This window comes from Elephas maximus, chromosome 7, assembly GCF_024166365.1.
Source record: "Elephas maximus indicus isolate mEleMax1 chromosome 7, mEleMax1 primary haplotype, whole genome shotgun sequence".
NCBI lineage: Eukaryota > Metazoa > Chordata > Mammalia > Proboscidea > Elephantidae > Elephas > Elephas maximus.
Genome location: NC_064825.1, coordinates 102,557,292 through 102,583,262, shown reverse-complemented (window position 1 = coordinate 102,583,262; position 25,971 = coordinate 102,557,292). Strand labels below are relative to the sequence as shown.

The following is a 25,971-nucleotide window of genomic DNA, read 5'->3' as shown; positions in this document are numbered from 1 at the left end:
TACCAGTTTGATTGGTGTAAAGTGGTATCTTAATTTAATTGGCATGCCCTTGATTACTAGTGAGTTTGGGCATGAAAATATGCTCAAGTGCTTACTAGCTATTAAGATGTTGTCTTCCGTGAATTGCCCGTTCACATCTTTGGCCTTTTTTTCTACTGGGGTTCTTTGTCTTTTTCTTATTGATTTGTAGGAATTCTTTATAGAAAATTCTCGAGACTAAAAAATTCTGGAGACTAATCCTTTGCCAGTTATACACATTTAACAAGCATCCTCTTCCAGTCTCTGGCTTGTCTTTCAACTTTGCTTATGGTGTCTTTTGTTGAGTGGAGAATCCTAGTGCAGTGGCTAGGATTTGACACTTTTACTGCGGTGGCCAGGGTTCAATTCACCATCAGAGAATCCTTGCTTCCTAGCTGATATTTCTTCTCTCTTGAATGTCAGTTCCATGAGGGCATGGACTTTGTTTTATTCACTACTCTATCCTCAGTGCTGGCAAGAGTGGCTGGCACATAATAGGCTCATGAACATTGACTAATGATTGAATGAGGGCATTGGTCATTCAGCGCTCCTTACCTATATCCAACTCATCCTTTATTGTTTGTAGCTGCCTTGGAGTGGGCCCCTGACTCCCAGTGACCTCAAGCACAGCAGGATTGAACCATTGTGATTCAGAGTTTTCACTGGCTGCTAGAATTCTTGCCTCCAAGTGGGAGACCTAGGTTTGATTTCTGGCCAATACACCTCATGCACAGCTACCTCCTGTCTGTCAGTGGAAGCCCGTATGTTGCTATGAGGCTGAACTGGTTTCAGTGGAGCTTCCAGACTAAGACAGACTAGGAAAAAATGCCTGGATGGTCCAATCCCCAACTGATCATGGGGGTTGCAAAGGACTAGGTAGAGTTCTGTTCCGTTGTGCTTGGTTACTGACTTCATGGCAGCTAACAACAACAACAAATAATGATGGAATAAATGAATGCAATTTTGTTTGTGGTCAAATTTATCAATTTTGTCCATTGGGCTTGGGCTTTTTGTATCTTGTTTAAGAATTCCTTTGCTACCTGGAAGCCATAAAAATATTTTCTATTCTCTTTCTAAGAGTATTATAGTTTTATATTTCATATTTGGGTCTATAATCTATATAAAATTGATTTCTGAATATAGTATGAAGTAGGGATCTAATTTTATTTTTTCATGTGAATAACTAATTGTCCCACCACCATTTATTAAAACATCCCTTTCCCTACTCTCTGCAATACTACCTTTTATATATATATAGGTTTTTATAAGTGCATGGGGTTGTTCTGGCCTGTCTAGCATGATATACTTGTCTATCCTTACTCTAGTATTAAGGTGTTTTTTTTTTTTTTTTTTTTAAATAACATTTTATGTGTTTAAGGTGAAAGTTTACACAGCAAACTGGGCTCCCATTTAACAATTTCTACACAAATTATTCAGTGATATTAATTACATTTTCACAATGTGTCATCATTCTCATACATTCCGTTCTGATTGTACCATTTCTAGTACTCTATCTTCCCCGACCCCTTACCTTCTCATATTTGCTCCAGAATAATTTTTGACCATTTGGTCTCATATAGAAGATTTTTTAAAGAAGCCCATTACTCACAGGTGATCTTTTTTATTTATGAACCAATCTGCTATTTAATTAAAAGGTGATCTCAAGGGGTAATTCTGATTTAAGGTTTAAAGAACATCTCAGGGCAATAGTCTTGGGGAGTCCTCTAGTCTCAACTGGTCCAGTAAGTCTTCACTTTTTAAGAATTGGAGTTCTTGTCCACATTTTTCTCCTGTTCTGTCAGGACCCATCTACTGTGGCCCAGTATCATACTGTTTTAATTATGATGGCCTTATAATAAGTCTTGATATCTGATAGGGCAAGTTTTTCTCTTTAGATCCCAGATTCAACATCTCTTCCTCAAGGAAAAGCCTTCCATGATTCCCCACATTAGATTGATTCTCCTGTTTTTATGTACTGAGTACTCTGTAAGCACTTTGTACCAGTCTGTAAGATCCTCAAGGGCTAGAACAACATCAATTTTGCTCACTCTCATAGTCCCACCACAAAGCAAAATGATTAGAATGTAACAGGCACTGAATAAAAATACTCGGTGAATGAAAGAGTGGAGAAGGAAAGGGTAGTCTGTTTGGGGGAAAGACCTCGTGGGGCAACAGTGATACTTTTAAATGACAAGTCACACCTTGGGCGGGGGGTATCTATGCAGAAAGATATGGTGGAGAGACATAAAAAAAGAAAGATACCAAGAAAGCATAAAGCTGTATGCTCAGTGTATAGCATGAGGTCTGGCAGGCAGCAGATGGTCAGTAAACATTTGAAGAATGAAAATAAGAATGAAATACTCTCATTCACTGAATTATTTTTTAAAATAGGTAATAGCCTTTAAGGAGTATGCAGGTGTTTTACGTGCATTAACTCACTAAATCCATAAAACAACTCTATGAGGGAAGTGCTTTATTTCTACTTTACAGATGAGAAAATTGAAGTTTAGAGAAGTTAAATAACTTGCTCAAATTCATAAGCCAGTAAGTGAAGCAACTGGAATTTGAGCCCAGGGATGTCTGGCTCTAGCACCTGAGCCCTTTATCATTAGGCTACACCACCTCCATGACACAGGGACTAGCTGAAAGGTGACTCTGGAATGGGGGTAAATGGGGACTATGTCTAAAACTAGATTCCTTAGGAATGTATGTGCTTTTGAAGCACTGTATGTATTTAGAACATAACCATGATAAAAGAGCTTTTCCTACGAAACATATTACTCACAAGGGAATCTAGCCTTTGGTGAGGGAGAAGTGAGCTAAATAGCATTTCAGATGAAAAAGAGAGAAGGGAATGAATTCCTTTTAATCCAGTGATTTCTAAAATTCAGGAGACTGGCATCAATGTTCTAAATCAGCGGTTCTCAAAGTGTGTATCACTAGACTATCAGCATCACCTGGAAACTTGTTAGAAATGTGAATTCTCAAGCCCTACCTGAGACCTGCTGAATCAAAAACTCTGGGGACGGGGCCAGCCATCTGTGGCTTAACAAGCCCTGCACGTGACTCTGATGCTAAAGTTTGAAAACAACTGCTTTAAATCTAGACCTTGGAGCAGCAGAGCTTCCCAACTTGGACCTCAAATGAGTTACAGGTGTGGTGGTCCCCTTGGCCAGAGCCTGGGGTGTGTGTGTGTGGGGGGGGGGGTGTGTGTGTGTGTGTGTGTGTGTGTACACACAGACTGGCACATCTTTCTCCCTCAGAGTCGTTGGTGGTTTCGAACTGCTGACCACCAGGGTTCCTTGTGTATGTATATATATATATTTTGTTGTTGTTATTGTTATATCTTATTTTCTGAGTGTCCTGATGTGAAAAAAGATCAGAAAGCATTGCCTTAGGGAACCTAGGAACTTCTTAGTTTTTAAAAATCTGGTAATAATAATGCCAACATTATTATAACTGCAAGAAAGTACTACTTAATTGCATGCCTACAATGTGCTAAACAATTTAAATGTATTTTTAAAAATGTTATTGTGTTTTAACAACTGAGAATCCCTGATGGATCAGGAGAACAGTGGGATGCAGATCCTAAATTCTCATAAAAAGACCAAGCTTAATGGTCTGAGATCAGGGAGACCCTGACAGTCCTGGTCCCCAGACCCTTTGATAGCCCAAGACTGGAGCCATTGCCGAAACCAACTCTACAGACAGGGATTGGCCTCGATTATAAGACAGACAACCATGCTGATGAGGAGTGAACTTCATGGCTCAAGTAGACATAGGAGACTATGTAGGCGACTCCTATCTGGTGGCGAGAAGAGAAGGAAGAGGGGGACATAAGCTGGTTGAATGGACATGGGGAATACACAGTGGAGAGGAGGAATGTGCTGTCTCATTAAGCTGAGAGCAGCTGGGAGTGCACACCGGGGTGTATATGGCTTTTTGTGTGAGAGACTGATTTGTAAACTTTCCCCTAAAGCACAAAAAAAGTTACTATGATTTAGGTGAAAGCTTACAGTGCAAATAATTAGTTTTTCATTCAAAAATTTATACACATATTGTTTTGTGACATTAGTTGCAATCCCCACAATGTGTCAGCACTCTCCCCGTTTCTCTTTCCATCCTGGGTTCTCCGTGTCCATTCAGCCAGGTTTCCTGTTCCTTCCTGCCTTCTCGTCTTTGTTTTTGGGCAGGTGTTGCCCATTTGGTCTCATATACTTGATTGAACTAAGAAGCACGTTTCTCACATGTGCTATTGTTTGTTTTATAGGCCCATCTAATCTTTGGCTGAAAGACAGACTTTGGGAGTGGCTTCAGTTCTGAGTTAGCAGAGTGTCCTGGGGCCATAGTCTTGGTGGTTCTTCCAGTCTCTGTCAGACTAGTCAGTCTGGTCTTTTTTTGTGAATTTGAATTTTGTTCTACATTTTTCTCCCACTCTGTCTGGAACCTTCTATTGTGATCCCTGTCAGAGTGGTCAAAGATGATATCTGGGCACCATCTAGCTCTTCTGGGCTCAGGCTGGTGGAAGCTGTGGTTCATGCAGTCTATTAGTTCTCTGGACTAATATTTTCCTTGTGTCTTTGGTTTTCTTCATTCTCTTTGCTCTGAATGTGATGTATCTTAGCTGCTTAAAAGCTTTTAAGATCCCAAATGCTACTTACCAAAGTAGGATGTAGAACAATTTCTTTATGAACTAAGTTATGCCAACTGACCTAGATGTCCCCCGAGACCATGGTCCCCACCCCTCAGCCCCTGTAACTCTGTCCCTCAATGTGTTTAGATGTGTCTAGGAAGCTTCTGTGACTTTGCCTTGTTCAAGTTGTGCTGACTTCCCCAATATTGTGGCGTTGTCTTTCCCTTCACCAAAGTTAACACTTGTCTACTTTCTAATTAGTTATTTCCCCTCCCTCGTAACCATCAAAGATTGTTTTTTCTGTGTGTAAACCTTTTCTTGGATTTTTATAATAGTGGTCTCATACAACATTAGTCCTTTTGTGATTGACTTATTTCACTTAGCATTATATGTATTTTTTTAATAATTTTTATTGTGCTTTAGTGAAAGTTTACAAATCAAGTCAGTCTCTCACACAAAAACCCATATACATCTTGCTACACACTCCCAATTACTCTCCCCCTAATGAGAAACCCCGCTCTCTCCCTCCACTCTCTCTTTTCGTGTCCATTTTGCCAGCTTCTAACCTCCTCTACCCTCTCATCTCCCCTCCAGGCAGGAGATGCCAACATAGTCTCAAGTGTCCACCTGATCCAAGAAGCTCACTCCTCACCAGCATCCCTCTTCAACCTATTGTCCGGTCCAATCCACGTCTGAAGAGATGCCTTCGGGAATGGTTCCTGTCCTGGGCCAACAGAAGGTCTGGAGGCCGTGACCAGCGGGGTCCTTCCAGTCTCAGTCAGACCATTAAGTCTGGTCTTATGAGAATTTGGGGTCTGCATCCCACTGCTATCCTGCTCCCTCAGGGGTTCTCTGTTGTGTTCCCTGTCAGGGCAGTCATCGGTTGTAGCTGGGCACCATCTAGTTCTTTTGTTCTCAGGATGATGTAGCCTCTGGTTCATGTGGCCCTTTCTGTCACTTGGGCTTGTAATTACCTTGTGTCCTTGGTGTTCTTCATTCTCCTTTGATCCAGGTGGGTTGAGACCAAATGATGCATCTTAGATGGCTGCTTGCTAGCTTTTAAGACCCCAGACACCACTCTTCAAAGTGGGATGCAGAATGTTTTCTTAATAGATTTTATTATGCCAATTGACTTAGATGTCCCCTGAAACCATGGTCCCCAGACTCCTGCCCTTGCTACGCTGGCCTTCGAAGCATTCAGTTTACTCAGGAAACTTCTTTGCTTTTGGTTTAGTCCAATTGTGCTGACCTCTCCTGTATTGTGTGCTGTCTTTCCCTTCACCTAAAGTAGTTCTTATCTACTATCTAATTAGTGAATGCCCCTCTCCCACCCTCCCTCCCTTCCCCCCCCCCCACCGTAACCACAAAAGAATGTTTTCTTCTCAGTTTAAACTATTTCTCAAGTTCGTATAATAGTGGTCTTATACAACATTTGTCCTTTTGCAACTGACTAATTTCACTCAGCATAATGCCTTCCAGGTTCCTCCACGTTATGAAATGTTTCACGGATTCATCACTGTTCTTTATCGATGCATAGTATTCCATTGTGTGAATATACCATTATTTATCCATTCATCTGTTGATGGGCACCTTGGTTGCTTCCATTTTTTTGCTATTGTAAACAGTGTTGCAATAAACATGGGTATGCATATATCTGTTCCTGTAAAGGCTCTTATTTCTCTAGGATATATTCCAAGGAGTGGGATTGCTGGATTGTATGGTAGTTCTATTTCTAGCTTTTTAAGGAAGCGCCAAATCGATTTCCACAGTGGTTGTACCATTTTACATTCCCACCAGCAGTGTATAAGTGTTCCAATCTCTCCACAGCCTCTCCAACATTTATTATTTTGTGTTTTTTGGATTGATGCCAGCCTTGTTGGAGTGAGATGAAATCTCACTGTAGTTTTGATCTGCATTTCTCTAATGGCTAATGATTGTGAACATTTCCTCATATATCTGTTAGCTACCTGAATGTCTTTTTTAGTGATGTGTCTATTCATATCTTTTGCCCATTTTTTAATTGGGTTATTTGTCTTTTTGCAGTTGAGTTTTTGCAGTATCGTGTAGATTTTAGAGATCAGGTGCTGATCAGAAATGTCACAGCTAAAAACTTTTTCCCAGTCTGTAGGTAGTCTTTTTACTCTTTTGGTGAAGTCTTTGGATGAGCATAAGTGTTTGATTTTTAGGAGCTCCCAGTTATCTAGTTTTTCTTCTACATTCTTTATAATGTTTTGTATACTGTTTATGCCATGTATTAGGGCTCCTAACATTGTCCCTATTTTTAGTTCCATGATCTTTATCATTTTAGATTTTGTATTTAGGTCTTTGATCCATTTTGAGTTAGTTTTTGTGCATGGAGTGAAGTATGGGTCTTGTTTCATTTTTTTGCAGATGGATATCCAGTTATGTCAGCATCATTTGTTAAAAAGACTGTCTTTTCCCCATTTGACTGTTTTGGGGCCTTTGTGAAATATCAACTGCTCATATGTGGATGGATTATATGTATTTTTGTTGTTGTTGAACTCTCACAACCACCCTATGAGTTAGTTACTATTATTTTCCCCATTTGACAGATATAGAAACAGAACTGAGAGAAGTTAAAAAAAAGTTCAAGGTCATCAGTTTATGGGACACAGGCAGAATATGCACCCAGATCTTTCTAATGCTACAATAGCAGTGCTCTTATAGGTCAAGGTAATACTACTGCTTCTAACATTTATTTAAAGACTTCTCTGTGTCAGGCACTATTTTTGCATATTGTTTAGATTACATACTTTTACTCCTTCAATCTTTACAACTATTACTGTTACCATTTTACAAAGAGGAAACAGAGGCTCAAAGAAGTGAAATAATGTTCCCAAGGTCACCATTTGCTAAGTTGTAAACCAGAATTTGAACTCAGAAGTGTGGCTCCAATCTGCATGTTCTTCACCATGAGAAAAGTCTTCCACTCCATGGAGGATGGGGAGATAGAGACAGAGAACGTCTGGCAATCATTCCGGGATAAAATGACCTAACTACTAGCACTGCTGCAGGAATGTGTGAGGTAGAGGGGAGATCTCTGGCTGAGCTGCTGTCATGGAGTCTGCTTGCCCTTCCTAGTCCTGTTTCCAGCTTGCACCTGCCACCCCAGGGACTGGCCATGGTGCTTACAGCACATAAGTCAGGCGTGTGTGGAGACACCATGCCCCTGAACAGGGCTCTGATTTACAGCTGCCTGTGGATTACATTCTTTGAGGCACACATCATCACAGATTGGAGCCTCCTCCTTCTGCTTGTCCCCAGGCATCAGGGCCCTGAATAAAGTAAGCCCAGCCATGAGACGAGAGAGGACAGTTCTTCTTCTAGCAACAGCAAATGCCATGGAGGCTTCACCTCTCCCATCTGTGACTCTGGTCAGATGCCTGAGCATGTGTGTGGGGATGCTGCGATCTTGACCTCCAGGAGAAATGAGAATAGCTTAAACAGAGTGCACTTTCAGGGATATATACAACTTTTCTGCACACACACACCAGCTGGAGTGGAGTGGGGAAAGAAATGGTATTGGAGAGATGGGGTTTACACAGAATCCTGATGCTCATACATAAGGAGAACATGAGCTTTCCCTAATTCTAAATTCATCTCTAACTTTGCAGCCAGGACTCTGAGGATTACCCTAGGCCTTCTGTTGTTTATACCTGCATTCCCATAATTCCCCAACACTGCTATTAACATAGACTGGCTACAATGCTTCCTCCTCAAAGGTCTGAGGTCTCCATCAAAGAGCAGTAAGACCTATGTTGTTGTTAAGTGCCAGCGAGTTGGTTCTGATTCACAGCGACACCACGTACAACAGAAGGAAACTGCCTGGTCCTGTGCCATCCTTGCAATCATTGCTATGCTTGAGCCCATTGTTGCAGCCACCGTGTCAATCCATCTCACTGAGGGTCTTCCTCTTTTTTGCTGAACCTTTACTTTACCAAGCAGGATATCTGTCTCCAGGGACTGATCCCTCCTGATAACACGTCCAAAGTATGTGAGATGTAGTCTCGCCATCCTTGGTTCTAAGGAGCATTCTGGCTGTACTTCTTCCAAGACAGATTTGTTGTTCTTTTGGCAGTCCATGGTATATTCGATATTCTTCGCCAACACTACAATTCAAAGGTGTCAATCCTTCGGTCTTCCTTACTCGTTGTCTGGCTTTTGCATGCATATGAGGTGACTGAAAATACTATGGCTTGGGTCAGGTACACACTAGTCCTCAAAGTGAAATCTTTGCTTTTCAACACTTTAAAGAGGTCTTTTGCAGCCCACTTGCCCAATGCAACACATCTTTTGATTTCTTGACTACTGCTTCCATGGGCATTGATTATGGATCCAAGTAAAATGAAATCCTTGACAACTTCAATCTTTTCTCCATTTATCATGATGTTGCTTATCCGTTTAGTTGTGAGGATTTTTGTTTTCTTTATGATGAGCTGTAATCCATACTGAAGGTTGTGGTCTTTGATCTTCATCAGTAAGTGCTTCAAGTCCTCTTCACTTTCAACAAGCAAGGTTGTGTCATCTGTATAACACGGGTTGTTTATGATTCTTCCTCCAATTCTGATGCCCTGTTCTTCCTATAGTCCAGCTTCTCGGATTATTTGCTCAGCATACAGATTGAATAGGTATGATGAAAGGATACAACGCTGAGGCACACCTTTCCTGACTTTAAACCATGCAGTATTCCCTTGTTCTGTTTGAATGACTGCCTCTTGAACCATGTACAGATTCCTCATGAGCACAAGTAAGTGCTCGGGAATTCCCATTCTCTGCAATGTTATCCATAATTGTTATGATCCACATAGTTGACTGCCTTAGCATAGTCACTAAAACACAGGTAAACATCTTTCTGGTATTCTCTGCATTCAGCCAGGATCTGTCTTACATCAGCAATGATATCCCTGGTTCCACATCCTCTTCTAAATCTGGCCTGAATTTCTGGCAGTTCTCCGTTGATACAATGCTGCAGCTGCTTTTGAATGATCTTCAGCAAAATTTTGCTTGCATATGATATTAATGATATTGTTTGATAATTTCTACATTCAGTTGGATCACCTTTCTTGGGAATAAGCATAAATATGGATCTCTTCCAGTTGGTTGGCCAGGTAGCTGTCTCCCAAATTTCTTGGCACAGACGAGTGAGCACTGCATCTGTTTGTTGAAACATCTCGATTGGTATTCTGTCAATTCCTGGAGCCTTGTTTTTCACCAATACCATCAGTGCAGCATGTACTTCTTCCTTCAGTACCATCGGTTCCTGATCATATGTCACCTCCTGAAATAGTTGAACATCGACCAATTCTTTTTGGTATAGTGACTCTGTATTCCTTCCATCTTCTTTTGATGCTTCCTGCATTGTTCAATATTTTCCCCATAGAATCCTTCAGTATTGAAGCTTGAGGCTTGAATTTTTTCTTCAGTTCTTTCAGCTTGAGAAATGCTGAGCATGTTCTTCCCTTTCGATTTTCTATCTCCAGGTCTTTGCACATGTCATTGTAATACTTTGTCTTCTTGAGCTGCCCTTTGAAATCTTCTGTTCAGCTCTTTTACTTCATCATTTTTTCCTTTTAACTACTTGACATTCAAGAGCAAGTTTCAGAGTCTTTTCTTATATCCATTTAGGTCTTTTCTTTCTCTCCTGTCTTTTTAATGACCTCTTGCTTTCTTCATGTATGATGTCCTTTCTGTCATTCCACAACTCATCTGGTCTTCGGTCATTAGTGTTCAACATGCCAAATCTATTCCTGAGATGGTCTCTCAATTCAGGTGGGATATACTCAAGGTTGTACTTTGGCTCCTGTGGACTTGTTCTAATTTTCTTCAGTTTCAACTTGAACTTGCATATGAGTAACTGATAGTCTGTTCCACAGTCAGCCCCTGGCCTTTTCCTGACTGATGATATTGAGCTTTTCCATCATCTCTTTCCACAGATGTAGTCAATTTGATTCCTGTGTATTCTATCTGGTGAGCTCCATGTGTATAGTCACTGTTTTTGTTGGTGAAAAAAGGTATTAGCAATGAAGAAGTCATTGGTCTTGGAAAATTTAATCATGCGAATTCCAGCATCCTTTCTATCACCAAGGCCATATTTTCTAAGTACTGACCCTTCTTGTTTCCAACTTTTGAATTCCAACCACCAGTAATTATCAGTGCATCCTGATTGCATGTTTGATCAATTTAAGACTGCAGAAGTTGGTAAAAATCTTCAATTTCTTCATCATTGGCCTTAGTCGTTGGTGTGTAAATTTGAATAATAGTCATATTAACTGGTCTTCCTTGTAGGCGTATGGATTTTATCTTATTCTTCTCAGATGTAGACTTGTGCGTCCTTCTTCCTAGTCTGTCTTAGTCTGGAACCTCAGCTGAAACCTGTCTGCCATGGGTCACCCTGCTGGTATTTTGAATACCAGTGGCATAGCTTCCAACATCGCAGCAACACACAAGCCTCCACAGTATGACAAACTGATGGAGTAAGAACTATAAGAATAACTCACGAATTTGTGGTTCTTAGAGGGTCTTATCACTTACTCAAATTTTGAATGCTTACATATATCAAGTTGTTTGGAAGGGACCAGGGAGATGGGTGGAGTGAATGCAAAGCTGTGACTGTTGGGGCTGACAATCACACACAAGTCTCACTTTCCTAAGCTCGCCTCCCACCTTTTAGGAATGGGAAAGGAGGAGGACAGCGGCTGTTCTGGAATGATAGAAGCCAAGATGATACATCACAAAGAGGTAGCAGCTGGTGACTGGCAGCCAAGCTATCACCTTCTAAATGAAATGTCCAGCAGGAATGATATCTTATTCAACATTGTATCCTCAGCATGCAGAATAGTTCTTGGCACAAAATAAGCACTGGAGAAATATTTGGTCAATCAATAAATGAACGAACAAATGAAGACAAAATATAGTTGCTAACTTTTGTCCTAATGGACTGTCGTTTTGAACTGTGAACTACTAGAACCATGCAGAATGCCACACAATGAATATTCATCTATGTATTTATTCATGTATTCATTCAGCAGACATTTATGGAGGGTCAAGCAATGATCTAGGTACTATACTAAGCAATAGTGATCCAGCAGTAACAAGACTGGTGCAGATCCTGCCTGCTCTTGTGGAGCATACACACACTTGCTCCTGGTTCCTTTTCTTTATTTAGGAATTCTCTAGTTAGAGTTATAGCTAACTTTTATTATAAAGCACAGTCTTTAAGAATGCTGAGTATTTCCAAAAACAATGTAGGGCTGTCTTCTTTAGAATGATCTGAGCCCAAAGGGAAACGATCATGGAAATTTGAAGCTAACTCCACTTGGCTGCTTTAAATTACATGATATATTCTCCCACACTTTTTTTTTTCAGCTAAGGAAAAAAAAAAAAATTCAAATGTCTTTTGGATAACAGATTAAGTTAAAATTATAAAACCTGAACTGCAACTTTTACCAGTGGCCAGTTGCCACTGGGAAAGATAAGTATCCACTGAATAATAAGGGGGAAAAAAAAAACCTCCATAATTTTGAGTGTGTGATCACTAAACAGATTCTGCATATAACCAGAAAAATTAGTTCATGATCTGTGAATTGCAAAACAGCCTGCCCTAGTGTGCTGCTGGTAGCAGTGGATTTCTTATCTTCCCAGGCAACGGAGCAGGTGGTTGGCTTCTTTCAGGAGTGGGGTAGCTCTTGGTGCACTGCAGCCAATCCAGCGTTGATGTCATTGGGTCAAACCACCAAGCAGAAATGCTCCAGGATGAACTGATGCCTGGCACAGGGAGGCAGGAATGTGAGGAGGTTGAGAGCAAAGGCTCTGGATTCAGCAGACCTGGGTTCAAATCTTGCCTCTGCCACTTACCAGCTATCAACAAGTTCAGGCAACATTGTTAAACTCTTTGAGCTTCAATTTCCTCTGTGGTAAAGTGGGAAGTAACATCTTTTTAAGGACTACATGAGATAATTAAGGTAAATGAATTTAAATGTTACAATGAAGGTAAATGTATTCAATATGATTTAGGGAAGGTGGGTATTTTTCAGAAAACAAGACATTTGCTATTCTGTACTTCCATTTGCAACCCAGCTTGGGTTTTGTAGTAAATGAAGTTAATAGAGGCATAGTCCAGTTACCTCATTTGGTTAAAAAATGTGAGTGACAGTGAAACCAAACAAAGAAATTAGGGGCATCTAACTTTTTTCTGCCAAGTCCTCCTAGTTCTGGACTAATCATAAAAGCCTTCTTTTATGGGAAATAGTACAATATGCCCTTTTCTCAATCAAGGTTTTATCACCTTCATGCCACTCCCACCCCCAACTTCAACCCCCTTCATCACAAGTCACTGCCAACTCTTGCCCCTCCCCCATTTTCTCAGAATGTCCTCTAGAATTTTTGTGTGTGGGTTTTTTTTTGGCCTCGTCATCTCACTACCACCCTATCTTTAGACCCTCAGGCTCCCCACAAAACCCACAAAGGATCAGTTGGCTTCTTTTCGGAAACACAGAAAGTATTACATTTTTGGACAAATCCCAAATAGACCCCTCTCCAAATGCCAATTTCTTCCCTATTGGTTTTATTCTTCCCTAATAGTTTTATTGTATAAAAGCCGTGGTCCACAGAGGGCTGAGTTGGCTTCAAGAGCCCAGGAGACTTACCTGGCTGCCTTCTGTGTGAGCTCCAGCGGAAAGTCGGGGCACAGTAATTGGAGCAGACAGTGATATTCTTTCATGGTCAGCAAATCTGAAGTGGACATGGAGAGGAACACATTAGGTCTCTGAATATCCAGTCACCTCCCTCTTTTTGGTCATTTCATGGGCTTCAGACCTAGTCTCGATACAGCTGCTCTTTTAACAGTGAGTCAGTATTAAGGGTGTGTGAGCCACTAACCTCCAGGAGTGAGATTTTAAGATCAATATTTCTACAAAGCTTTTCTTGGGTGGGAGGCACCCACCCTACAACATTTGGGCCAAAGGAGCTTCATTGGCATGACAAGTGGTAGGGTGAAGAGAGGGAACAAAAGGGGTAGTTTTATCAGCCTTCTTAGTTTTCCTTGTGTATAAAAATCTGAGAAGGGAGAGTCATTTCAAAGCTGCTTAAATTTGCCAAAATTTACTGGCTTGGTAACATTCATGACAACATTCCCAAAGACCATCCACAGAATATGTGGCAGCAGTAGTAGGGCAAACTCAGTCTTGTAATGCATGGAGAAGAGTATAGAGTAGCAACCCACACATCTTATTCTGTCATCCAGCATTGCAGCAGCCTGGGTTCTTTTGGATGTATGCACACAAACCTGGCCATCCTATTATAGGAAGCCAGGAGCAAAGGTCCAAAACACACAATCAAGGCAACCAAATGATTCCTGATATACAGATACAGTGCTTTGGGAGAAATGAGCTCGGACAAGACTCTGTGGCTCAGCAGGAAACCCAGAGAGGCAAATCTCAGGGAGGTTTATAGAATCCCAAGGTGGAGGGAAGACACTGATGCTTAAAAGTTGTTTTGTTATTGCATGTACTAAAGCCAAAAGCTTTTAGATCATCCTAGCGGCAGCAATTTGCAAGTATATTATATACCAAAGTATTTCAAATATGGAAGGACACGGTAATGGTAAAGCAAGCGCAAGCAACCCCGAAGCCATCCAAATTTGGAGGAGGATGAGTAAGAGAAGGGAATCCAGAGGGCATGGCCACATTTGAGGAATGAAGATGATGATCACAGGCACTTGGTTTCTTTGGACCTAAGTTAGCCCAAACCACAGGAATTCAGATCTCTTGCCCCTGCTAGTTTGGTTGATGCTTTTCCAAGACGAAAACCCCAAGTCCCTAGGGACAGGCCTGAGTTCCTACTGCTTTTTCATCAAAGCCCAATTCAAGGTGGGGGCAGAGAGTTAGACTAACCACACTGCCAAAGTCAAGGACACCAAAGGAAAAGGCTCGGCGTCAATGTAGGTCAAAGGATCAAGATGGCTTTTGTGGACTTCATCCTGGCCACAATGGGGCGTGCACTTTTCCTGCCCTCACTCGCCTGATCTTGGGCACAGCTTGGAAGAGGTTCTCTTCTTCAAGGGAGGGAGTAATGGCCATTCATGGTCTCACAGATTTGGGGTGAGGGATAGCGAGGTAAACGCAAGGTAGAAAAGCTACTCAATCTAACATGTTCCTACTTTATTCTCACTCCAGGAGTCATTAGTGTCTTTGAATCATCAGTGCTTTTCTGGGCTAAACTTTGGTGGATGTATCTGATACCATGCTTACGGGGTCAAAGTATTTCACAGAAATTCATATTTATCCTCCAAATTACCTACAAAATACCCTTGGGAAAATAAACAGGGTGAAGGAAAATGAGCAGCCAAGAGAGACAGAGTGGTATAACCCCACATTCACTCAAGAAACACACTGCTAGGAACCAAACGTAGCCCTTCTGGTGCCCAGGCTCTAGGCTATCTTTGGGTTCTGGATATTATTCTAATTCATATACTTAAAATATCTACTTCCCAAGAACAGAAGAATGATTTACAAAAATTGCCTTGTACTGCTCTAATGCAACAACCAAACCAAACCAAACCAAACCAAGCCCACTGGTGTCGAGTCAATTCCAACTCATAGTGACCCTATAAGACAGAGTAGAACTGCCCCATATGGTTTCCAAGGAGCGCCTGGAGGATTCGAAATGCCAACCCTTTGGTTAGCAGATGTGGCACTTAACCACTACGCCACCACGGTTTCCTCTACTAGTGTCCAGATAATATGAAGACTGGATGATTTCAAGGGAGAGGCATCTGCCACTTGGAGACACTCCTTGTTTGGTGTACAGTGAGTATTTGGGAGAATGGTAATTGGAAAGACTTGTTTCAAAATCAGAACACTGATGAGCAAATGGGAGCTTGTTTCTGCCCCATAGATTAGGGTTCAAATCTTAACTCTGCTTTTTACCAGGTACGTAGCCTTGGGCAAATTGCTCAATTTCTCTAAATCTCAGTTTCTTGTCTGTAAAATGAGAACAATGATACCTACTTCCCATGGCTGGGGTTAAGATTAAAAGAGAGAATGTCTATAAAGTAGTTACTAGAATGCTTAGAACACAGTGACATTGAACAATGGGAGTTGTTTTGGTTTTGTTTTTAAACCCTGGGGGCAGAGAGGAGAGGAGAGAAGAGGAGGAAGGTACTTTTGGTTCTTTGAAAGCTTAAATACCTAGCAGTGTTCAGCCTTGAAAATTCTGTCATGTCACCTGAGCCAAATCCATTTCTGAAACTCTTTTGCAGTATCTATCCATTCATCAATTTATTCAATATTACTGTGTGCCCCCTCTGGTCCAGGCACAGCAGTTAGAGTGATGGACAGGCCAGCAGTCTCCCCAGCTCCCGAGGCTTACACTCAAGCATTGGTTAACCATAAATGATGTTATCTTCTTCAGGCCCTTTGGCTCAGAGAGCTCCCCAAGAGCTCCTTCCAAGTGTCCCTTTGTGCTTCAGGAATAACACTGCAGGAAGTGAATGGTCATTGACCTCTGTGCTCAGAGAATTACCTCACATAACCTTCACAACAATCTTATGAAGTAGATTCCATTATCCTCGGCCCCATTTTTCAGATAATGACGTGGAGGCTTTGAGAGATGAAATAACCTAATGGGTGAAGGCAGGAGGGTCCAGAGCCTGGGGGACAGGAAGGGGGCCTGGCGGGGTTAAATAATAGTAATACTAATTATTTTTTATTTAGTGGTGCTATCGAGTCGTTTCCGACTCATAAATAGCTAACATTAATTGAACACTTACTATGAACCAGCACTGTTCTTCCAAGGGTTTTATACTGTTACCTCATCTGTTCATCACTACCGTTATCAGGGGTGGATTAACCAGTGGGCAGGTATGGATCGGCTTACAGTAAGCAAGGTAGGCATGGGCTTAAATGTGTTTACTTACTAATCTGTAGTGCACAATTTTCACATGGGTTTTACCATATCAAAGTTGTGGTGAATGCAAATTTCTCGAGTGCACTGGTTTGAAGCCCTGTTGCAAACAAACTGCAGGCACTAAATAGTTCCAAGTGAACTGCATTCAGCAGACAATTCAAGTGAATTGGTATTTTTCACATAAGAAATTGAGTTTGAATGGTTCTAATTACTGCCAACAGGAAAGATTGTAGCTTCAGCGCCAGAAAACCAGAGGACCTGGAGGGAAATAAGTATGCCTGTGCTGGTGGCTAGATCACCATTTCTCACGCCCACACCCTCCCTGCGATCTAGGCAGGTGCGAGAAGGTAAGTGGTATGCACTAACAGATACCTTCTTCAAAGGAATCTCCCCTCATAATTAGAAAAGCTTCAGTTAGCAGGTCTTGGAAGTTTAAAGACAAAGACATAAGAAGGCTTTGGTACAAGATCAAAATCAGAACACTTTCCACAAATTGGTGCACCTCTTTTTGTGAGAGATCAGAGTTGTCGAACTTGATTCTTCTAAACCTTATAACAGTTCCACCACCTGTGCGCCTGGCGTTGGGCCAGAGGCTTCAGCACCCTTGATCCTATCACCTCCAGAGGCAGCACAGTGTAGATTGTAGCTAATAGCATGGACTTTAGAAATAGACTGCCTGGGTCCAAATACCAGCTTTGCTTTAAGGTCAAATTCTTTGACCCTAAAGTGCTCTATGCCTCAGCTTCCCTGTCTATAAAATGGGATAGTGATAATATCAACATCATAGGGTTGTTCAGAGCTAAGGTGAAGTGCTTAGAACAGTGTCTGGCCTGTTATTATTAAGTGCTCTATTGGCATTTGCTACTACAGAAATGGGCCCAAAGAGGTTAATTACTTTCTCAAGGAAACAATTAGTAAAGAGGACGGAGGGCTAAGATTCAGACCTAAGCCTGGCTCTGAAAGGCCTGCAAGTTCTACTCTAGCAGGTGGGAGCCAGGTGGAGGACTTGGTTTCTGATGATAGGATTTTTCACAGCCAGGTGACTGACGGGCTTTATAGCTAAGTTAAACACACAGATACCTTTCAGTGGGGCCACAGTAAATAGGACAGGGTAGTTGTGTTAGTATACAGCCCAGACACTGCAACCAGATGACCTGACTTCAAAACCTGGCTCAAATACTTAACCACCAGTATGGCTTTGTACCAGTTAATACAACTTCTCTGAGTCTTGGCTTCTTCACCTAAAAACTGGGGGTAACTACAAAATATCTACCTATGGAACTGTTATAAAAATCAAACGAAATATTCTCTATATAAGGTACTTTCCTGAAAAATCAGCAAAGTAACCAATAAATGGTAATATTATTTTGTTGTTGTTAGGTGCTGTCGAGTCAGTTCCAACTCATAGTGACCTTTTGTATAATAGAATGAAACACTGCCCAGTTCTGCGCTGTCCTCACAATCATTGTTATGCTTGAACCCATTGTTGCAGCCACTGTGTCACTCGATCTCATTGAGGGTCTTCTCTTTTGCTGACCATCTACTTTACAAAACATGATGTCCTTCTCCAGGGACTGGTCCCTCCTGATAACATGTCCAAAGTATGTGAGATGAAGCCTTGCCATCCTTGCTTCTAAGGAGCATTCTGGCTGTATTTCTTCCAAGACATATTTGTTCATTCTTTTGGCAGTCCACAGTATATTCAATATTCTTCACTAACACCGTAATTCAAAGGTGTCAATTCTTGTGTCTTTCTCATTCATTGTCCAGCTTTTGCATGCATATGAGGCAACAGAAAATACCATGGCTTGGGTCAGGTGTACCTTAGTTCTTAAAGTGACATCTTTGCTTTTCAATACTTTAAAAAGGTCTTTTGCAGATTTGCTCAGTGTAATATGTCATTTGATTTCTTGGCTGCTGCTTCCATGGGCGTTGATTGTGGATCCGAGTACAATGAAATCCTTGACAACTTCAATCTTTTGTGTTTATCATGATGTTGCTTATTAGTCCAGTTGTGAGGATTTTTGTTTTATGTTGAGGTGTAATCCATATTGAAGGCTCTGGTCTTTGATTTTCATCAGTAAGTGCTTCAGGTCCTTTTATTAAGTAATTATTATTAACTGATTAAGAAGTCCTGAACTTAAGGAATTTTGGGGCTTAACTAAAGCACCGAGCATAATGCCTGGCATATAGTAGGCAAATCATAGCATATATTTGTTGAAGGAATGAATTAATAAAAACATGCATTCCACAGTGACCCAGATCAAAATTGAGAGGGACAAACTTCTGGTCATTAGGTAAACACAGAGATAGGGAAATCTCCAGGCATAGGAGGCATTTCTGTGAACTTAAGAGGGTGTGAGGAGATGCCAGGAGCTGTGAAGCGCTGAAAAATGAAAATGTGCTATTTAGTACGTACTACAACTCTGAGCAAACACAAGCAATTATGGCAGGTGGACTACATTCATGAGCTTGATGACTCCTAGCACATTCTCACCAAGTGCTCAATTCAAACACTTTGAATATTTATTTTCATAGGAATATATCATGAATTTTATTATGAAAGTCAGAAGAAGCCTAGGGTTCACTTTACAGAAAATCACTTTACAGGAAATATTACATCTCTAGCATGAATGCCTATCATTCGCAAGATAAGCATCCCCCAACTCTAACTATTCTTTTGTTGGTTATATCCATCCTCATCCTAAAGAGTGATCGATGAGGTTATTTTGGCTAAGAAAATTAATCTAGTCAGAAATAACTGATGCCCAACATATTCAAGGACTAATTAATTCTCATTTGCAAGAAAAGAGGAAAAGGATGAAGATCTTGTTTTATCTTTTCTACATCTGATCTGCCTTCTTGCTGTGAAAATTCCTGCTTCTGAAGCTCTGAGGAGGCAGCTTGGTCACTTCTACATTCTCTGTGAGACCACCATGTGTGTCCACCAACGTTTGTTCAGAACTGTGGTGGTATGTGGCTATAGACTTGGATGCCTCTGCTCTTCCTGGGAAATGGTGCCATTTTCGAGGTCAGAGTGGTGTCACTAAAGGAGACAAGTGGAAGAAGGCCAGACTGAAGGAAGTAGAGCCATATCTTTGTCCCTTACTCAGAGAAAGCTTCCCCAAAGCCAGAATCAAGGGGTTTTTTTGCTCCAAAAGTATGGGAGATGAAATGGGGTGGGCTTAGCTGAACTCATTTGTGTGAGTGCCTGCATACTGGTGGGTGGGTGGCTGGGTGAGCTGGCTCTAGGACAAGAGAGGGAGATAATGAAATACTACCAAGCCATGGGGAATCCCAGAGGATTGAACAATCTCTAATTGGTTGGCTGCATGATCTCATTAGGAACCACCACAGAGGCCAGAGAACACCACAGCCCATGAGTGGACTCTCCAATTTTCGGTTGCAATTGTTTTTCTGTTCTCCTATGCAGGGGTTGGGAAGGCTCATTGTAAATGACACTTGCCCTCACCCCAGCTGCTCTGCCAAGAGATGCTCGGAAGGACATGGATAGTTCAGGGCATGACCACACCACTTCTTCCCATCCCCAGGGCACTAAGGTTTTGTTACCAGGCCACAGCTGAGTAAATACTTCTCAGTGCTACTCTGCAATGGGAGGTGAGGGGGAGGGAATGAGAAAAGAGAAGAGAAGACATCTGACAGCTTCATTCCACATAGTACCACGACTCACAGGAAGATTGCTAACATCCCAGGACTATGTTCCTGTCAAGCGAAGCCCCAAATGAAGAGCAGGATGTGTTCTTTATCTTCTTTGTCAGGGCAGTACTACTGTTTTATATTATAAATGGAGGGAAATGATAATTAGTTTACTGAAAGGGAAATGATTTTACAAAAGGAATGAGAAGCAATGGCTTCCAAAGACACCTGTGGAGCAAAGTACGTAGTCCATTATTAACAATATCCTTTGCCGACTCTTCATTCCCCAGTGCATGTTGGTATGTTCAAAGAGAGGCAGGAAGCCATACACTTTAGTTTTATATTTTAATAAGACTAAGCCCAACACCAAGTGAGAAATACATTTAGCCTATTTCTATTTGACCAGTGTCTAGGCAAAGTACCAAGTCAGACACTGTAACACATTTTCATGGCAATGCTTTAAATGAACAAAAGCGACTCCCCAGGAACTGTTTGTTGCTTTATATCATACAAGGATTTAAAGAAAGGTAAGCATTTCCAAGCAGGGTCTGAAAATTCTTTCCCAGGAATCATGTGTGGCACATCTGGCAATCTGATCAGGTATTTAGGCTAACCATGGCCATCCTTAGCCACCAGTGTGGGACTGAACCAGAGGCATGGTCTGATATGATAAGAACCTCCTCTACTGTGTCAGACTACTGGAGTATTGACTTCTCTCCTGTCCATCTTGATGGGGTTGAGAGCTAGAGGACCAAGTCAAGATTTTATCCTGGGGGAGGCCACTGTTTTTAGAAAGGTTTGATGACATGAAACACAATAGGCTACGTATGCCCAGGGTGGGCAGCCATATGGCCTGTGGAAAGACGCATCAGTGTCAGGAGAAAAGAAAGCCTCTCTCTAGTAGCAATGGTGATAGCTACTCTTGCATGGGAACAGTTTTCTACCCATTTATTGAGGAAATGGGAGGCTGCTTTGTACACCAAAGTGTGGAACAGTATCCTGGCACCATAAGCTCCCAAAGGGCGCATCAACCCATCAAGGAAGTTACAGGCAGTCCCCGGGTATCTTAGTCATCTAGTGCTGCTATTCAGAAATACCACAAGTGGATAGCTTCAACAAAGAAAAATTTATTTTCTCACAGTCTAGTAGGCTAGAAGTCCAAATTCAGGGCATCAGCTCCAGGGGAAGGCTTTCTCTGTTGGCTCTGGAGGAAGGTCCTTGTCATCAATCTTCCCCTGAACTAGGAGCTTCTCCGTGCAGGAACCCCAGATCCAAAGGATGTGCTCTACTCCTGGCACTGCTTTCTTGGTGGTATGAGGTCCCCATGTCTGTTTGCTTACTTCTTGATTTTATATCTCAAAAGAGATTGGCTTAAGACACTATCTAATCTTTTAGATCTTATCAATATAACTGCCGAGATAATCTATCTCATTACATCATAGTTATAGGATTTACAACACATAGGGAAATCAAATCGGATGACAAAATGGTAGACAATTGTACCATTTTGGGAATCATGACCTAGCCAAATTGACAGATATTCTGGGGGGACACAATTCAATCCATGACACTGGGTACAAACGAGATCCATTCCTAAATGTGTCTCTAAGTCGAATTTGTAGGTAAGTCAGAACAGGTGTGTACAGTTCTTATTTAGCCTTACTTTAGTGCAAGAGGAAACCCTGGTGGAGTAGTGGTTAAGAGCTAAGGCTGCTAATCAAAAGGCTGGCAGTTCAAATCCACCAGGTGCTCCTTGGAAACTCTGTGGGGCAGTTCTACTCTGTCCTATAGGGGGTCGCTATGAGTCGGAATCAACTCAACGGCAATGAGTTTTAGTGCAAGAAGGAGCCCTGGTGACATCGTGGTTAAGCGCTTGGCTGCTACCCGAAAAGTTGGTTCGAACCCACCAGCTGCTCTGTGGGAGAAAGATGTGGCAATCTGCTTCCGTAAAGATTACAGTCTTGGAAACCCTATGGGACAGTTCTACTCTGTCCTATAAAAAACCCACTGCCGTTGACTCACAGCGACCCTATAGGACAGGCTAGAACTGCCCCATAGGGTTTCCAAGAAGTGGCTGGTGGATTCGAACTGTCAGCCTTTTGGTTAGCGGCCAAATGCTTAACCACTGTGCTATCAGGGCCCCTGTCCTATAGAGTTGCTATGAGTCGGAATCAACTTGATAGCAGTGGGTTGGGTTTAGTTGCTTTAGTGCCAGAAAAGGATAGAAGACTTTTCAGTGATTTAAAAGCTGCATGTGCAGCAAGTGAAGGTGACTGTGATAAAGAATTTGTTGTCAGTAGTTCAGTCATTTCAAAGTGAGGGTAAATTTACATAACATTAAAGTATAAGTTGTTCCTTAAGTCAGAGGTTTTTTTAAAATCTGGGGATTTACTGCTGTATTTCGAGCATAGCATCTGCACCACCATTCACATTCTAATCCAGAAACCAACTTGTCTAACTCCACCAGGCATTGTTATTTCACGTTTTTGTTTGGAAATAGGAGGATAGGGTGTGTCCTTTGAAATAGAGCCCTTAGAGCCAAGGTGTAATTCTCACCCAGGAAGAAGGAAGCGCTTTTGCAGACTCCTGTGACCCACTCCGGAAACCCTGGTGGCGTAGTGGTTGAGTACTACGACTGCTAACCAAGAGGTTGGCAGTTTGAATCCGCCAGGCACTTCTTGGAAACTCTATGGGGCAGCTCTACCCTGTCCTACAGGGTCGCTATGAGTCAGAATTGACTTGACGGCAGTGAGTTTTAGAGTTGAGTGACCCACTCCTGTTCTTAACTGAACAGAAATGGTTAAATAGGCCCAAGGGCTAATGTGGAGAATGAACTTCATTCCCTCCTAACCTGTTGCCATTGGGGTGATTCCGACTCATGGTGACCCTATAGGACAGAGTAGAACTGTCCCATAGGGTTTCCAAGGCTGTAATCTTTACAGAAGCTGATTGCCATATCTTTCTTCCTCGGAGCATCTGGTAGGTTGAAACCATCCATCTTTTGGTTAGTAAGCAAGCACTTAACCACTGTACCACCAGGGCTCCTTCATTTCCTCCTAATGGTAACTAAATCTAAAGAAGAGATTTAGGTAGATGAGAGGAAACATTCCAACCTTCCAATCATGATGTATCTGGAATAAAACCTCACTCGATCTTTGGAAAAGAGGCAGTATTTTTATTTGTTCACATGGGTTTTTATGGTCAGAATGAGGGTTTCCATGTTCTAGGAGGAGAGAAGTCAGTTCTACCACAGAGACATCATGATATAGAAAAAAGACCCTGGTCTGAGTTCTGCAAAAAACAAATTATGTGAACCTACAGACTGGGAAATAATCTTTGGCAACAACATATCTGATAAAGGTCTAATCTCTAAAATATATAGAAAACAACAACTCAACAACAAAAAGACAAACAACCCTATCATATGTTGGGCAAAGAGCATGAAGAGACACTTTACCAAAGAGGACATTTAGGCGGCCAACAAATACATGAAAAGATGCTTGCGATCATTAACCATTAGATGCATATCAAAACGATGAGCTACCATCTAACACCTGCAAGAATGGCACTGATAAAAAAAAAAAAAAAAGAAGGCAATGTTGTGGGGGAGATTAGAACTCTCATACACTACTCGTGGAATGTAAAATGGTACAACTACCATGGAAAACGATATGACGCTACCTTAAAAAGCTAAAAATAGAAATACCATATGATCCAGCAATCCCACTCCTAGAAATACATCCTAGAGAAGTAGGAGCCATCATACAAAATAGACTTACACACACTCATGATCATTGCAGCACTATTCACAATAGCAAAAAGATGGAAACTACCTAATGCCTATCAACAGATGAATGGATAAACAAGTTATGGTACATACACATAATGGAATACTATGCAACAATAAAGAGCAATGATGAATCCAAGAAACATTTGCACTGTTGTTGATCCTGGAGGACATTATGCTGATGAAATAAGAAAATCACAAAAGGACAAATACTGTATGAGATCACTATTATAAAAACTCAAGAAACAGTTTACAAGCAGAAAGAAACAATCTTTGATGGTTACCAGGAAAGGGAGGGGAGGAAAGGGGAAACCACTAACTAGATAGTAGACAATTGTTAACTCTCTCTGGTGAAGGGAAAGGCAATACACAACACGGGTGAAGTCAGCGCAACTTGACTAAGGCAAAGGAAGCCACTGAGAGACAGGAAAACTGGATGAACGGAAACGGGGACCTCAGGGTGGGGGTGGAGGGGTGACGCACTGCAGAGTTTGCAACCAATGTCATGAAACAATTTGTGTATACATTTTTTGAATGGGAAACTAATAGGCTCTGTAAAATTTCACTTAAAGCACAATAAAATGTTCCAAGAAAAAAAAAAAAAGGGAACTGATTACATTACTGTGGGCACAACTTTCCTGGACCTCAGTTTTCCCACCTATAAAATAAGGAAGTATAGTATATGCCCATGGAAGCAGCAGTCAAGAAACCAAATGACACATTGCATTGGGCAAATCGGCTGCAAAAGACCTCTTTAAAGTGTTAAAAAGCAAAGATGTCACTTTAAGGACCAAGGTGTGCCTGACCCAAGCCACAGTGTTTTCAACTGCCTCATATGCATGTGAAAGCTGGACAGTAAAAAAGGAAGATGGAAGAGTTGATGCCTTTGAATTACAGTGTTGGCGAAGAATATTGAGTAAACCATGGACGGCCAAAAGAACAAAGGAATCTGTCTTGGAAGAAATATAGCCAGAATGCTCCTTAGAAGTAAGAACGGCGATACATCGTCTCACATACTTTGGACATGTTATAAGGAAGCACCAGTCCCTGGAGAAGCACATCATGCTTGGTAGACAGTGAAAAAGAGGAAGATCCTCAACCAGACGGAATGACACAGTGGCTGCAACAATGGGCTCAAGAATAACAACGATTGTGAGGATGGTGCAGGACCAGGCAGTGTTTTATTGTATTGTACATGCGGTTGCTATGAGTCGAAACCAACTCAATGGCACCAAATAATATAATAATAAAGCATTTGCGGGTTGAAAAAGTTTTATACAATTTTTTTTTCTCAAATGGAAATCTTACAAGGGATCTCAAGACACAGCACAGATAAAAACAAAGCCTTTTTTACTCAACTTTCTACTCAGTAGCCCTCACCCTAGTTAGCTGTGTGAGGGAAGAGGTGGTGGAGAGAGAGGGCCTGAGGTTCTGCCTTAAAACTCTAGGGCTCTACAGAAGACAGTTACTGGCTCCAACTCATGAAGACCTCATGTGTGTTAGAGCAGAATTGTGTTCCACAGGGGTTTTCAACGGCTGATTTTTTTGAAACCAGATTGCCAGGACTTTCTTCCTAGGTGCCTGAGCAGATGCAAATCTCCAACCTTTTGGTTAGCAGCCAAGCGTGTTAACTGTTTGTACCACCCAGGGACTCCAGGCTTTACAGAGGACAATTGAAAAAGCACTGGCTCTATATAAAACCTGTTGCTGTTGAGTCGATTCTGACTCATAGCAACCCTACAGAATAGAATAGAACTGCCCCACACAGTTTCCAAGGAGTGCTTGGTGGATTCGAACTGCCAACCTTTTTTGGTTGGCACCCGTAGCTCTTAATCACTATGCCACCAGGGTTTCCTGAACTGTGATTAAGAGTGCGGACTCCTGAATCAGCCAACCAGGGTCCAAATCCTGGTTCTTCATTTAACTAGCCATGGAACATTGGGCAAGCCAA

The 25,971-nt window shown here is 41.7% G+C and overlaps 1 protein-coding gene across 2 annotated transcripts in view; it reads right to left on the bottom strand.

Annotated features, from left to right (window-relative positions):
• CSTPP1 (centriolar satellite-associated tubulin polyglutamylase complex regulator 1) overlaps window positions 1-25,971 on the bottom strand; it is a 227,959-nt gene that overhangs the window by 15,687 nt on the left and 186,301 nt on the right. For both annotated transcript variants that reach the window (XM_049891061.1, XM_049891060.1), the window contains exon 4: window positions 13,318-13,402. In XM_049891061.1, coding sequence (XP_049747018.1) covers window positions 13,318-13,402 — 85 coding nt within the window. The remainder of the gene's footprint in view (window positions 1-13,317; window positions 13,403-25,971) is intronic.